The 15,438-nt window shown below is 46.3% G+C and overlaps 1 protein-coding gene across 1 annotated transcript in view; it reads right to left on the reverse strand.

The window, feature by feature from the left end:
* LOC139155000 (uncharacterized) overlaps positions 1-15,438 on the reverse strand; it is an 88,021-nt gene that overhangs the window by 18,562 nt on the left and 54,021 nt on the right. The window contains exon 2 of the mRNA XM_070730177.1: positions 1,957-3,642. Coding sequence (XP_070586278.1) covers positions 1,957-3,443 — 1,487 coding nt within the window. The 5' untranslated portion in view covers positions 3,444-3,642. The remainder of the gene's footprint in view (positions 1-1,956; positions 3,643-15,438) is intronic.

Here is a 15,438-nt window from a genome sequence, read left to right on the forward strand (position 1 = left end):
AGCGCGCTTGGGCCGCCATAGGCACCCCTGACATGAATGAGCAGTTGGCCACACCCACCTCAGGCCGCCAAGGTTAAACACAACCCTGATGTAGCCCTCAATGAAATTGAGTTTGACATCCCTGCTCTAAGACTGTTTCATACAGCTGAGATTAATCTAGATGTCACTCTGAATGCCCCCCCCATGTTTAAAACAGGAACTGATCTTGCTTAATATAACCTTACCTAATGCATATTCAAGTTTTCAGAACAAGACTGGCCTTTCTCTAGGCTCCCCTGGAATCCCCAGCATCTCTTCCTCCAATCAATTTGGGAGGCTTCGGGAAAGTTTTTCAACGTTGCCTTGCCATGTTATCCAGACCCGCAAAAATACTGTCAGTTGTGGCACTGGTTAAGACTGTAATAAACCCATATTTTTAAAGTGACTTGTTTCTGCTAGCTATCGCTAAGATGGATTTCATTCCAGGATTTAAATGGCAAGTGATATGTTAACTGTCACTTTGACAGACAAGAAGAGGCCAGGGAGAAGCTAGGCTGTTTACAGTGTTCAATCTTAGCGTAGCATTGCATCAGCAGTCTCTGCAGGGGGTTAAAAAAGACAGAATGAAGTCCATGCCCTTTGATATGTGCACTCTCACAGAACACATACAAGTAGCAGAGCTCTGACTGCCAGGTCATGTTCCCTTTGGCACTTTTATCCCTCCACCCCTACTCCATGGAGATCCCTGCATTTTATATGCAACATATGTCATGAGTGTTAATAGGACAGAGTCATGAAATAAATTCCAGTTACTTCAATTTGCTTAAACACACAAACAAATAGAGGAAGAGATGTAACCCGCTCTTTACTCTTTCAGTTATGAGATAAATCCTTCCTGCATCAAATAAAGATTGGGCTCACAAACTGTGTTAACCTGTTATGTATATTAATCAAGAATGATAAGCCAAAAGCCGAGGTTTGCACATCATGCCAAGTTTCTTTGTGGTTTGGCCTGAAATGTGAACTAAGCTGCAGTAATACGGTACAAAATTCTCATCGAAGCACAACTTGAAGCTGTTTCTTTTAAACAAAAACTTTGTTTGTTCTACAGTATAAATTCACATGACACCAACCCTGCTTCTTGGATTGAAGTTCTATGATTACCTGAGAAGAAACTTTCTAAAAGTCTAGAACAGTGATTCTCAACCTGGGGGTCGGGACCCCTTTGGGGGTCAAATGACTGTTTCACAGGGGTCTCCTAAGACCATGGGAAAAGACAATGTGGTCGTAAGTAGAGGATTTCTGGCGCCTTGGAGCATATTTTTACAATCCAACCAATCAGGCGTTTACAGTGGAGTTGTCCCTCTGACCTTCCTGCCAATCACCTTAAAGCTTTGTTGGGAGAATTGGAGCTAGACTTATGGTTGGGGGTCACCACAACACAAGGAACTATATTAAGGGGTCACGGCATTAGAAAGATTGAGAACCACTGGTCTAGAAGGATGTTATCCAGGACATCAATATTCACACTAGTCAAACAGAGAAACATAGAAACATAGAAGACTGACGGCAGAAAAAGACCTCATGGTCCTTCTAGTCTGCCCTTATACTATTTCCTGTGTTTTATTTTAGGATGGATATATGTTTATCCCAGGCATGTTTAAATTCAGTTACTGTGGATTTACCAACCACGTCTGCTGGAAGTTTGTTCCAAGGATCTACTACTCTTTCAGTGAAATAATATTTTCTCACATTGCTTTTGATCTTTCCCCTTGTTCTTGTGTTCACTTTCCTATTAAAAACACTTCCCTCCTGGACCTTATTTAACCCTTTAACATATTTAAATGTTTCGATCATGTCCCCCCTGTCAAAACCTATCTACTTCACCTCCACAGCATACAAATAGAAAAAGTGTTAGAAATTACTAAATTCCTTCAGACTTAAACTTTCCTCAGTATCCCTAATAAAAATGATTACCTCTTTTTAATGAGGTCCAGAGCAGTGCCTATAAATTCATCCTTCATTTTTTGAAGTTTAGCTCCATAACTGGAAATATCTGTTGCTTCTAACAGCAGCGGGCAGCAAGATGATGGATTTTCAGCCACCAGAGATTGTCCAGTGCAATGGAGCGTCTCCATGACATTTCTTGCATCCAATCCTGGCTTTTCTCCTTCCGCAAAATCTTTCTTGCCCTCCTTCTTAAATGCCGCAGCAGGTTGCAGCGGTGATCTTGGAACTGGGCTAGAACAGATGGGAACTGGCACAGTTTCTGATGCTGGGATTTCGGAAATCTTATCCCTGGCCACAGGGATATTTGTTAGGCAGAAACTTCTATCCCATGTGGATGAATTTTCTTCACAGCCAATAAACCTGGAAGTATTCTGGCTGTTTTCGTGAAACACCTCGTCGTCATCATCATCATCTATGGCTGAAACCACTCCTTTAGCATGATCCTGATCCTGGTTTCTTTTTTCCTCCAATGTTTGTGTTCCTTCCATTTTATCCTTCGCAATTTCCTTGCTTCTCATCCTCTTGAACTCTTCAAAAGTTGGGATGTAGAGCCTCCCTTGGCCATCAGCATTTTTGCTCTCTTCTGGAGTCCTTTTGCAGTCTCCTCTCTCTCCCTCCCCATTTAATGAACCCATAGTTTGAGATTTGATCACTTTCTGGCTATCACGGGCACAATGAAGGGGCAAGTTGGGGGAACTATTCTGCCTCCTGATCTGCAACATTCTCTGGGCTTCTTGCTTGATGTCTTCTGGGCTAGTTAGCCTACTATGGAAGCAAGGCCGTTGCCTCTCCAGTGCCATCCATGGGGAATGAGCAAGAGTGGCATGCTGCACAAATATGGTGCAACCGTTCTTGTATTGCTGGCAGGTCCCGCATTGGGAACATTCCTTTGCAACCGAAGGCTGAGCTCTGAGGGGCTTGCAAATCTCAGGAGCTTTACTACTGTGAATTCTAAGTTTTTCTTTCAGGATTTTTTTGGCATCTCCACTTATGGAGGAAAGAAACCATGGAGGCACTTTGGCACAAGAGGAAATGGCTATATCTTGTGTTGAAGGGATCTCTTTTTCTGACGGAAGGGAGAAGTGTCGGTAACGTTCAGGTGAACCGAGAGTTAAGGAATCTCCCATGGAACACACAGAAGAATGGGCTGCACCTTTGCAATGAAAGACAAGTTTATTGCCTACACTTCCACAGTGAGGATGACAGTGTGGATCAGCTACTGTGGCCCAGTGTAGATTTTCCATGCTCTGATACAGATGGGTTCCTACATTGTTGCCTCCTTTATTTACGGGATTAAAGTCTCCGGTGAAAATATGAGTGTCCATGTTCTTTAAGGGATGCATGTTGCTAATTGAGAACTCCTTGAAGCCATGTTGCACATACAGCTGATTATTCTGGCAGCTCAAAATTACCCGAGAGTGTTCCTGCCTCTCATCAACGCTGATGTATGTCATAGCAAATTGACATGGGTGACTGGGCAGATGGATGATTTTAGAAGGGAGAAGGCAAAAGGATGAATGGGCTGTCAGACCTTTCAGTTGATGTTCAGAGGTCCTGGCCACAGACAGCAGAAGGCTGCTATCTGGGTACTCACATTAAAGAGCAGGTATTTGTCCAGAGCCATGGCTGCAAGTCTTCAAGCAGAAGAGAAACCTGATAAAATAAAAAGAGGGAAAAAAGGAAGTTACAGGAAAGGGTTAATATTCAGGGACAAACCATGCAGTCATTAAATATGCACCAATTATCACAATGTCAGACATAATGCAAAAGTCAAAGAATGGAACCAATGGAGCTAGCTCAGAAGAATTTGAAACTTCCTGATAAATCATTCTTTTCCAGAAACATTAGAAACCCTAACAAAAGAATTCCAGAGAATTCCAGGGACAGTTGAGCTTTAACAGCAAGAAACCTTTTTGTAAAAACAATATTCAAATTCTTTTGCAGTGTTCTTCTTGCTTGCTCTTTATAAGGGAAATGTTTAGTCTGCCTTTTATTGGAAATTGGGTCCAGTTGCCACACATCTCTTATTTTGGAAATGATCAGGTTTGCTATCATGCTGCTTTTCACTGACTGTTCAAGAATTCTGAAAGAACATTCCCAACTTAAGCTCTGCAGTTGTACTTTTAATGCTAATCTAAAGTCTTTTTTTAAAATTTTTGTAAAGTTTATTTGACATACCAACATACAAACAACATACAAACAGTGTTAAACATTTACCATTCCCTATATGCATGAAAATTAATCTTTTACAATTCTTTTTACTATACAGTACATTATATTTCTTTACTGCTAGTCTCCCTCTTTTCCCACCCAATCCAATTGTACAATTTCTCCCACTAATCTAAAGTCTTATTAGACAGTGGAACAAAGGATCATGGAACCATCAGGGCAGTTTAAGAGAAAAGCACTTTATACCGGCAGCTATACAAATTGCCATCTGCTCTAGCACAATATATTCTTTGTAGGTACAAAGTAGTGGAAGTATGATGGTTAATGATAATTAAAGATAATCATTATTACTTTGAGTATTGTTTATCATCAAATGATCAAAGTATTTAATATTAAGGCATAAGAATAATGCACAAATGGAATATTAAAACAACACGTCTGAAACGTCTAGACCAGAGGTCTCCAACTTTGACAATTTTAAGACTTTGCTGGCTGAGGAACTCTGGGAATTGAAGTCCACAAGTCTTAAAGTTGCCAAGGTTGGAGGCCCTTGGTCTAGAGACTAGAAGTAGGCCTCAACTTCCAACCACACTTGAGCAAATGTACTGGGATACCCATGTTTCACATACTTGCAAAAGAAGGGAGATTTTCAGTGAAGGTAACACCCTTAGAAGCTACTTCTTTTGGAGTGTTTGCCTTGGCATCATTTATTTTCATTTCCCCCATTTAAGGGACTAGTTGCTATTTATTCCTATAATTTAAAAAAAATCAAACCACTAGCCCTTGAAACAGTATGTTGTTTGAATCAAATTTGCCTCCACATCACTGTTAATGGATAGCATAACCATAAGAAAAGATTCTGAGAAGAGAGCAATGATCTTTTGGAGGGAAATTTGGAACAGCAAGGGAAGAAAATAGTAGACTTCTGAGGCTTCCCTTCTACGCAAAATTAGAAAATGCTACCAAAGAGAGATACTGTAGTAGGAAAAATCAGAGGACAGAAAGCCCATTCATTTCCCCTGTCCTTCTCTCTTGAGAGAGATGACATTTGGACAGACACGCCTGTCAGTGTTTCTTCCTCAACAATGGAGGAAAAGTTATAGAAAGGGGTGATGGCTACAGGTGAGGAATAAAACTGACCCTCAAATCCACCACTTTCCAGCTAATTTGAAAAGCTACAGTTCAATTGGGCACTATCTTCATGCCCAGAGTTACTCCACTGGTGACTGCTAACACACATTAAAAAACCAGAGATTATTCTATTTTCTGGCACTTATAGTAATACTTTAATATGTAATCTAAGTAACATTAACCCATTCATGCTAGATTGGTACTAGTGAACCTATAGCATTTCAGCTAGGTCAACTGGTTCAGTGTGTGTTTGTATGTGTATGTGTTAAATGTTTATTAATAATTTTGATTATAATGGTAAAATCTAATGCAAGCTAAACTTAAAGAAACACAGGAGAACAGAAAAATGTAAAAACAGCAATAAAAAAGAAAGTGAGAAGAAACAAAAAATATGAATATAATAAAAAGAAAAGAAATACATAAGTGACTTCCAACCTCAATCACAAGTATAAACAAATGTAGTGAATCTTCATTCCCTCTAAGATTGCAAATATTTATCCCATATCCCATCACTTACCTATCAACAAATCCATAAAACATAGCATGGCCAATTGTAGTTCAATAACATCTTGAGAGACTAAAGTTCCCTACTCTACTACCTTAGACTATGGTGCAAAAATCCTGACACATTTAAGTGTCCTATTGCACAAAATAATTAAAAATACATAGATACCAAATTTTAAATGTAAACTTATTACGTTCAAGCACAGTGTTATAACTAGTAGAATTATAACATTACACTAGGTTTGATTAATGTCTACATACTGGTATTATGTGTAAGAGTATCTATTCCTCTGCATAGAAACATTCTTGGGAAAATAGGCGTTGATTGCTTACCTGAACGCCTCTTCTCGTACGGTGAGCGGGTACAGCAGTCACATGGGTTGCTCATGTCCAATCCGGTGGAACTGAGCCTAGTGTTAAAAAAGCTTGCCGGATCCGCCCCTTCCCCAGAATTCGCGAATCCATAGACTAGGCTCAGCTGTGAAGCTCTGTAGTGTTCAACTCTCATTGTTAGAGGAAGAAGGTTATAGGAAAGTAAAGAAGACACATACAAGGGCGGGAAGTGACTGCTGTACCCGCTCACCGTACGAGAAGAGGCGTTCAGGTAAGCAATCAACGCCTATTCTCCGTACTGAAGGAGCGGGTCCAGCAGTCACATGGGACATACCCAATAGATGGTCCCTAGGGTGGGATTAGATTGCTATCGTGAGAGATAACGGATTGGAGTACCCTTCTGCCGAAGGCAGCGTCCGCTGAAGCATATGAATCAATCTTGTAGTGCCTGATGAAGGAATTTGGCGAGGCCCAAGTGGCTGCTTTGCAGACCTCCTCCAACGGGGCTTGAGTTGCCCAAGCGGCCGAAGTGGCTGCGCTCCTGGTGGAATGCGCTGTGATGTTCCTTGGAACTGAGAGGGAGGCCGACTCATAGGCCTTAGATATAGTCCCTCTGATCCAACGGCCTATCACTGTTGAAGACACTTTGGCACCCATGACTCTGGGGTGATAGGCTATAAAAAGTGCTTCTGACCTCCGAAAGGGTCCTGTGCGTTGGATATAGATTCTCAGCGCTCTAATGAGATCCAGGGTGTGCCATCTAATTGCCAAGGGATGGTCTCGTTGGAGGCAGAAAGAAGGTAGGACAATATCCTGAGTTCTGTGGAACATGGAACTGACCTTGGGTAAGAAGGTGGGGTCCAGTCGCAAGACTACCTTGTCCTGATGGAATTGACAAAGGTCCTGTCTGATTGAGAGGGCAGCCAGCTCCGAAATGCGTCGGGCAGAGGTAATAGCCACCGGAAATGCTACTTTAAAGGATAGGTATCTGAGGGATGCCGATTTTAGGGGCTCGTATGGTGCCTGCGTGAGGGAGTGGAGAACCCGTGGCAAATCCCAGGATGGATACCTGTGGACCTTGGAAGGTCTAAGGTTGGCTATGCCCTTGAGGAATTCCTGAACCTCTGGGAAGGATCGGAGAGGCTGTCTGCGGGGGCCCCCCAGGACAGAGGAAATTGCCGCCAGATGACGCCGGAGGGTGCTGGTGGAAAGTCCTTTATGGAAACCTTGCATAAGGAAGGAAATGATTCTGTGTATGGGAATGCACAGGGGAGAAAGGCCTTCCTGTAGACACCACTGGTGAAACTTGGACCACGTGTGGTCGTAGATTCGATTGGTCGAACCCCTTCTGGCCTTTAAAATGACCTCCACTGTATCGGGGTCGTGACCACGCAGTTCTAAGTCTCTCCTGATAACAGCCAGGCGGTGAGGTGGAACCACTCCGGGTCTGGATGGAATGAGGCCCCCTGCCGCAGCATATCCCCCGAAACGGGGAGTCGCCAAGGGTCCTGGACGGACAACTGTTGGAGATCCGCGAACCAGGGCCGGCGGGGCCAATGAGGGGCGATTAAGATTACTCGGGCCCTCTCGGTGAGGACCTTGTGAATCACATCCGGGAGAATTGGAATTGGAGGGAATGCGTAGAGTAGGCCTGGAGGCCATGGGCTCCGGAGGGCATTGATTGCTTCCGCTCCCGGGGATGGAAATCTGGAAAAGAAGCGAGGGAGTTGGGCGTTCGCATTGGTCGCGAAGAGATCCAGGACTGGTAGGCCGAATCTGAGGCTGATTTGATGGAACAGGTCCTGATGGAGGTTCCACTCTCCTGGGTCTATCGTTGCTCGAGATAGCCAATCCGCCTGGACGTTGAGGCTCCCCGAGATGTGGTCGGCTAGGAGCGACCGAAGATGTTTTTCCGCCCAAAGGCCTAACTTGAGGGCCTCCCTCATGAGGGCTTTGGATCTCGTGCCCCCCTGTCTGCAGATATGGCTTTTTGTGGCAATGTTGTCGGTGAGAATGAGAACGTGCCGGTTGGGAATGCGAGGAGAGAAATGCTTCAGAGCCAGGGAAACGGCTCTAAACTCTAGCCAATTGATTGGCTTGGAAGCTTCCTCCGGGGACCACGTGCCCTGGGCTATCATCCCCTGGGCGTGGGCGCCCCATCCCGATAGACTGGCATCTGTGGTGATGACAAATTGATCCGGGCACCTGAACGGGGATCCTTTGTCCATGGCCGGAGACTTCCACCACTTGAAGGATCTGCGAACCCTTGGAGGGATGACAATGCGACGATTTGAGTTGCTGTGCCCCGATCTCTGAAAGGGTAATAGGAGCCACTGTAGTTCCCTAGCATGAAGGCGAGCCCAGGGAATGATGCCTATGCATGACACCATCTTCCCCAAAAGGGAAGACAGGGATACTATGGATACTGAAGGTTTAGATAGAATGCAAGAAATTAACTCCCCTATACTGAATTTTCTCTCGGGAGAGAGAAAGACCTGGGAGGATTCTGAATTAATAATGGATCCCAGGTGTAAAATGGATGTGGAAGGTTGGAGATGACTTTTATCAAAGTTGATGGAAAATCCATGGTCCTGAAGGACTGACATGGTGACAGAAAGGTCTGTTTTCACTTTCTCTAGGGAGTTCCCATGAATCAAAATATCATCAAGATAACATAAAATGTGAATGGGAGACGCCCGGATATAGGCCGCCAGGGACCCCAAGAGCTTTGTAAAAACCCGAGGGGCCGAGGAAAGGCCAAATGGCATCGCCCTATACTGGAAATGCTTGCCTTGAAAGGAGAAACGCAAAAATTTTCTGTGGCATTTGGCTATAGGAATGTGGAGGTAAGCCTCAGTAAGGTCTAAAGAGACCATGAAATCTCCCGTGTGGATGGCGGCCAAAATAGATGATAAGGAGTGCATCTTAAACTTCCTATATTTGATGAATAGGTTCAGCTTCTTTAAATCCAAAATAGCTCTCCAACCTCCGGAGGATTTTGGAACCATAAATAGGATGGAATAAAAACCTAGACCCTTCTGACCGGGAAGAACCGGTTGGATGGCTCTGATGGACAATAAGTGGGAAATGGCCTCCTCCATACGGTTACAATCTGAGGAGGACCTGGGAGAAGGGCAGGAAATGAAACGTTTCGGGGGGGGAGAGATAAATTCTAAAAGAAGGCCTGTTTGAACAGTGTCAATGACCCAGGGGTCCTTGGAGGTGAGACGCCAATTAGAGGCGAAATGGGCCAGGCGACCACCTATGGGAATTGAGGAAAAATTACCATCTAGGTTTCTTTGAAGCCCTGTTAGAGGACGCTCCCCTTTGGAAGCGAAACCCTCTGCCCCTGGAGTTCCTACCTTGGGAACGAAAACGGGGGGAATACTGACCTGGAGATCTCTGATAGGAAGCCGCTTGGTCTTGCTGACGCCCTGGGCGACGAAAGGACTGCGTTTTGGTAGCCTTTTTGGTGGTTGGACCCAAAACTTTCTTCTTGTCCGTGGTTTCCGTGAGGAGTGGATCCAGAAGATCACCGAAAAGAAGGTCGCGCTTTAAGGGTCCCAGGGATAACTGCCACTTCTGGCGTACTCCCGCTTGCCAAGGGCGAATCCATAGGAGTCTTCTTGCTGTTGTAGAAGCTGCAATAGACTTAGCAGAAAATCTAGTAGATTGTAAAGTGGCATCAGCCACGTACTGAGCAGCTGCAAAGACCTTGTTGAAGTCTTGTTGACCTCTCAAGTCATCGGGAGGAATATGCTGTTGAAGTTGGCGAAGCCAGAGAAGCATGGCTCTGGAGAAAAAGGAAGCCGCTGCAGAACTTTTAATGGCCCAGGAATCTGCGGTGAATCCTCTTTTGAGCATTTGTTCAATCCGCTTGTCCTCTGGGCGGAGGACTTCCTCTGCTTCGCCTGGCACAGCAGCCGCCGAGTGAAGGATCTTGACCGGTTCATCCGGTTTTGGAAAAGATAGGAGCTCCTCATAGGAAGAGGAAAGTTTGTACAATTTTCTATCCTTGGTTGAGGGATTAAGCCCAGAGGCTGGGAAATCCCACTGTTTAAGTAAGGCATCTTTAAACAATTTAGGCATAGGAATTACCTCGTTATCCTCCTGTTCCTCTGTGAAGTAAGGTAAGTTCTCCTCCGGGGGGTCAGTGGATGTGGAGGCCTGTTTCTCCTGGGCCGCCAATCCTGTAGAAATTCTAGCTTTGAGGAGGAGAGATTTGAACAATTGAGAAGGAAAAATAGTAATTGGAGAAGGCACCTTTATTTGGGATTCCTCATCATCTGAGAGGCCTTGAAAGGGATCCTCATCCTCCTCCATATCCTCATATTCGTCCTGAGAGGAATCTGAATCATCCTGAATAGGAGCTCTAACCGCTGGGAAAGAACCCAAGGGGCGGGAGGGACGAGGAGGAGGAGGAGGTAAGGGAAGCTCATTGATGGTAGAGAGTTTAGCATCAATGGCCTTGGACAACACAGAAAAGATAGATTGGAATTCAGGAGGTAAACTAGAAATATCAGCAGGAATGGCAGAAGAATCCCTGAAGGCCTGGGAGGATCCTGGCTGGGGGGAATCTTCAATAATATCTGGTTCCTCTGGACCTATTCCCCATAGGTTAGGTTGGGGTCTGTCTAGGTTTGGCTCATCCAGAGATAACACAGGGACCCCAGAAGGAGGCAGACTAGAAGCCTCTGGGGGGTCTTGACTACTGAGTACTTGGGCCTGTACTTTCAAACGCTTTGCTGATTTATCATGGATTCTTTGTAGGGCTAGGTCCCTTCTCTTCTCAGCCCTGGTGACCTTGGTCGAGGGGCGGGCCCCTGAAGAAGAGGAGGTCGAGGCCTGGGGGATACTGGTAATCTCATCGCCTGTAGGCCTGGCCTCTCTGGGACCTTTAGTTGTGCCTCTCTTGGGAAAGGTAGCCATAGTCTGACAATTAGCAGAAGACCAGGCTGAGCCAAATAACTGAATAATTAGGGAGAAGAATTTCAAAGGCTTCCCAAGAGGAATGGATCCTGCTCCGAGGCCTCGGAGCTGCTGAGACTTGAGGACAATCTGGGCAAACCCAGAGTTCGTGCCCCCAAATACAGCGTGGCCAGCCTCCCTAAACTTTAATTAAAGTAACCAAGGCACTCTGGTTGGAGGCTTAGCCGGTGGAGAATTAAGCCTGAGCGTCCCAAAGCCCACTCCGGGATCCACGCGGTGGACTGAGGCCTACGCGGCTGGCAGGAGGCCAACACGAGAGACCTAATTTTAAAAAGGGCGCGAAGGCCTTCGCGCCGAAAAATCGCTCCGTAATGGAAGTTCTTAAAGGGGAAGCGATCGACTAAGTCCAGGAGACTAGAACAAGCGTCTCACTCCGCAGGAGGTATTTCTTAAGCCCTTTATCAATAATACAATAATTTAGCAATGAATCAATACTTGCACCAAGACCTCCAGGCCAAAGGATTAAAAGAATCCACAAGCGGCAGCGGGGATCGTACACGGCAAGACAGCCGGGGGAAAACGAAACCGCAACTTCTCCCAAGAAAAAAAGCCGAGCCACAAACGGCTGGCGCTATTAGTGCAAGTAAATAAATAAGAACAAATAAATCTTACTACTTTTGAAGGGAAAGATCGAAGGGAAGGTGTTAGAATGTTGAACGAGCTATCACAATACAACCGCAGGATATGCGAACTGAGCGAATTCTGGGGAAGGGGCGGATCCGGCAAGCTTTTTTAACACTAGGCTCAGTTCCACCGGATTGGACATGAGCAACCCATGTGACTGCTGGACCCGCTCCTTCAGTACGGAGAACTAAGAATCACTGCCACTTGAGACTGACTAGAGTCACTCTTAACCAGAAAAGCACTGCTGACCATATCTAATATGTGTAAATAATGTACTCATGCTTTTTCAAGATGTTTCTGTAATCAGTCTATCAACTCGTCTAATCATCATCCTACCTGGAACGGCTCATTTTTCCAACACTTGGTTTTATTCGTACTTTAATTATTTCTCTTGTTATATTTGGGGAAGATAACAGTGGTGAAGGATTTCTTGTGCGATCAAAGGTTACAACATATTCTGCCATGAAGGAGTGAATAAAGAACAGCGTGAGAGCAGATTTAGCAAGGAACTAGGCGTTGATTGCTTACCTGAACGCCTCTTCTCGTACGGTGAGTGGGTACAGCAGTCACATGGGTTGCTCCTGTCCAATCCGTTGGAACTGAGCCTAGTATTAAAAAAGACTGCTGGATCCGCCCCTTCCCCAGAATTCGCGAATCCATAGACTAGGCTCAGTAGTGAAGCTCTTTAATGTTCAACTCTCATGTGTTATAAGAAAATAGAATAGAAGGTAAAGAAGACCACACAAAGGGAGGGAAGTGACTGCTGTACCCACTCACCGTACGAGAAGAGGCGTTCAGGTAAGCAATCAACGCCTATTCTCCGTACTGAAGGAGTGGGTCCAGCAGTCACATGGGACATACCCAAGAGATAGGTCCCTAGGGTGGGAGTACATTGCTATCGTGAGAGATAACGGATTGGAGTACTCTTCTGCCGAAGGCAGCGTCCGCTGATGCGTACGAATCGTTGATGAAGGAATTTGGCGAGGCCCAAGTGGCTGCTTTGCAGACTTCTTCCAACGGAGCCTGAGTCGCCCAAGCGGCAGATGTGGCAGCACTTCTGGTGGAATGCGCTGTAATATTCCTTGGAATGGAAAGGGAAGCTGTCTCGTAGGCATTAGAGATGGTCCCTCTGATCCAACGACCTATTACTGTAGAAGACACTCTGGATCCCAAGGATCTGGGATGGTAGGCTATGAAGAGTGCTTCAGACCTCCGGATGGATCTTGTGCGTTGGATATAAACCTTTAGCGCTCTAGTGAGATCCAGAGTGTGCCATCTAGTTGCCAGGGGATGCTCTCGTTGGAGGCAGAAGGAAGGTAATATGATATCCTGAGATCTGTGGGACATGGAACTGACCTTTGGTAGAAAGGTGGGGTCCAGTCGCAGAACCACCTTGTCCTGGTGAAACTGACAAAGGTCCTGTCTGATAGAAAGGGCTGCCAACTCAGATATGCGTCGGGCGGATGTAATCGCCACCAGGAATGCTACCTTGAAGGATAGGTACCTGAGGGACGCAGAGTTCAGGGGTTCGTAAGGTGCCTGAGTAAGAGAGTGGAGAACCCGTGGCAAGTCCCAGGTGAGATATCTGTGGATCTTAGAAGGCCTGAGGTTGGCCACTCCTCTTAGAAATTCTTGGATTTCTGGAAGGGAGCGGAGGGGCTGCCTGCGAGGCCCCGCCAAGACGGAAGAGATGGCGGCCAGGTGTCGGCGGATGGTGCTGGTAGAGAGGCCTTGGTGGGAGCCTTTCATGAGGAAGGTGATTATCCTGTGGATGGGAAGACACAGGGGAGATAAGCCCTCCTGCAAGCACCACTGATGGAATTTGGACCAAGTATGGTCGTAGATCCGGTTGGTAGACCCTCTTCTAGACTTCAGGATGATTTCCACTGTGTCCGGGTCATACCCTCGCAGGTCTAAGTCCCTCCGGATAATAACCAGGCGGTGAGGTGGAACCACTCTGGGTCTGGATGGAAGGAGGCCCCCTGTCGCAACATATCCTCCGAAACGGGGAGTCGCCAGGGGTCCTGGACGGACATTGTTGGAGGTCCGCGAACCAGGGCCTGCGAGGCCAGTGAGGGGCAATCAGAATTACTCGGGCCTTCTCCAGGAGGATTTTGTTGATCACGTCTGGCAGAATTGGAATTGGAGGGAAGGCATACAATAGACCTGGAGGCCAAGGACTCCTGAGAGCAGTGATTGCCTCTGCTCCCGGAGACGGGAACCTGGAGATGAAGTGAGGGAGCTGGGCATTGGCTTTGGTCGCCAATAGATCCAACACTGGATGGCCGAACCTGAGGCAGATTTGGTGGAACAGTGACTGATGGAGATTCCACTCGCCTGGATCTATGGTCGCTCGCGAGAGCCAGTCCGCTTGGACGTTGAGGCTCCCCGAGATGTGGTCGGCTAGAAGCGACTGGAGATTCTTCTCTGCCCAAAGGCCTAACTTCAGGGCCTCCCTCCTGAGGGCCTAGGCTCTTGAGCCTCCCTGTCTGCAAATATGGCTTTTGGTGGCTATATTGTCGGTGAAAATCAGCACATGCTGGTTGGAGATGTGAGATTGGAATTGTTTTAGAGCTAGAGACACGGCTCTTAATTCTAATCAATTGATGGGCCTGGAAGCCTCCTCCAGTGCCCATGTGCCCTGAGCTAAAAGACCCTGGGCGTGGGCTCCCCAGCCCGAGAGGCTGGCATCTGTGGTGACTACAACTGGTCGGGGCACTGGAAGGGAGATCCCTTGTCTAGGGCTGGAGAAGTCCACCACTTGAGGGATCTGCGAACCGTCGGTGGAATGGCGACGATTCGAGTTGCTGTGGCCCGATCTCTGGGAGGTAATAGAAGCCACTGTAGTTCCCTGGCGTGAAGACAGGCCCAGGGGACAATACCAATAGATGACACCATTTTACCCAAAGGGAAGATAGGGTGGCAATGGAGGTAGATTGCTGGGGCAGGATGCGAGCAATGAGATCCAAAAAGCTGCGTTTTCTCTCAGTGGAGAGGAAAATCTGGGATAACTCAGAATTAATGATAGTTCCCAGATGCAGAATGGAAGTGGATGGATCAAGGTGGCTCCTTTTAAGATTTATGGAGAAACCATGATTCTGTAGAACCGACATGGTAAAAGAGAGGTCTGCCGCCACCCAGTTCTGGAATTTCCATGAATTAAAATGTCATCTAAATAACATAAAATATGAATGGGAGAAGCCCGGATATGAGCCGCCAAGGATCCCAAGAGTTTAGTGAAGACTCTGGGAGCTGAGTAGAGCCCAAATGGCATGGCCCTACACTGAAAATGCCTGCCTTGAAAGGCAAAGCGCAGAAATTTCCTATGGACCTTGACAATGGGGATATGGAGGAAGGCCTCCGTGAGATCCAGAGACACCATAAAGTCTCCCCGATGTAGAGCTGCTAAAAATGGAAGATAAGGAATGCATTTGAAATTCCTATATTTTATGAACCGGTTCAATTTTTTTAGATCTAAGATGGCTCTTCAGCCTCCAGAGGTCTTAGGGACCATGAAGAGGATGGGAGAAAGCCTAAACCTCTCTGGAGAGAGGGGACCGGTTGAATAGCTCTAATAGTCAACAAATGAGAAATAGCCTCCTCCATTCGGATACGAGATGGAGGGGAACTGGGAGAAGGACAAGAAATAAAACGGTTAGGGGGAGGTGAAATGAACTCTAACCTTAGGCTCCCTTCCAC

Source organism: Erythrolamprus reginae, chromosome 1 (genome assembly GCF_031021105.1).
Source record: "Erythrolamprus reginae isolate rEryReg1 chromosome 1, rEryReg1.hap1, whole genome shotgun sequence".
In the NCBI taxonomy this organism is placed as follows: domain Eukaryota; kingdom Metazoa; phylum Chordata; class Lepidosauria; order Squamata; family Dipsadidae; genus Erythrolamprus; species Erythrolamprus reginae.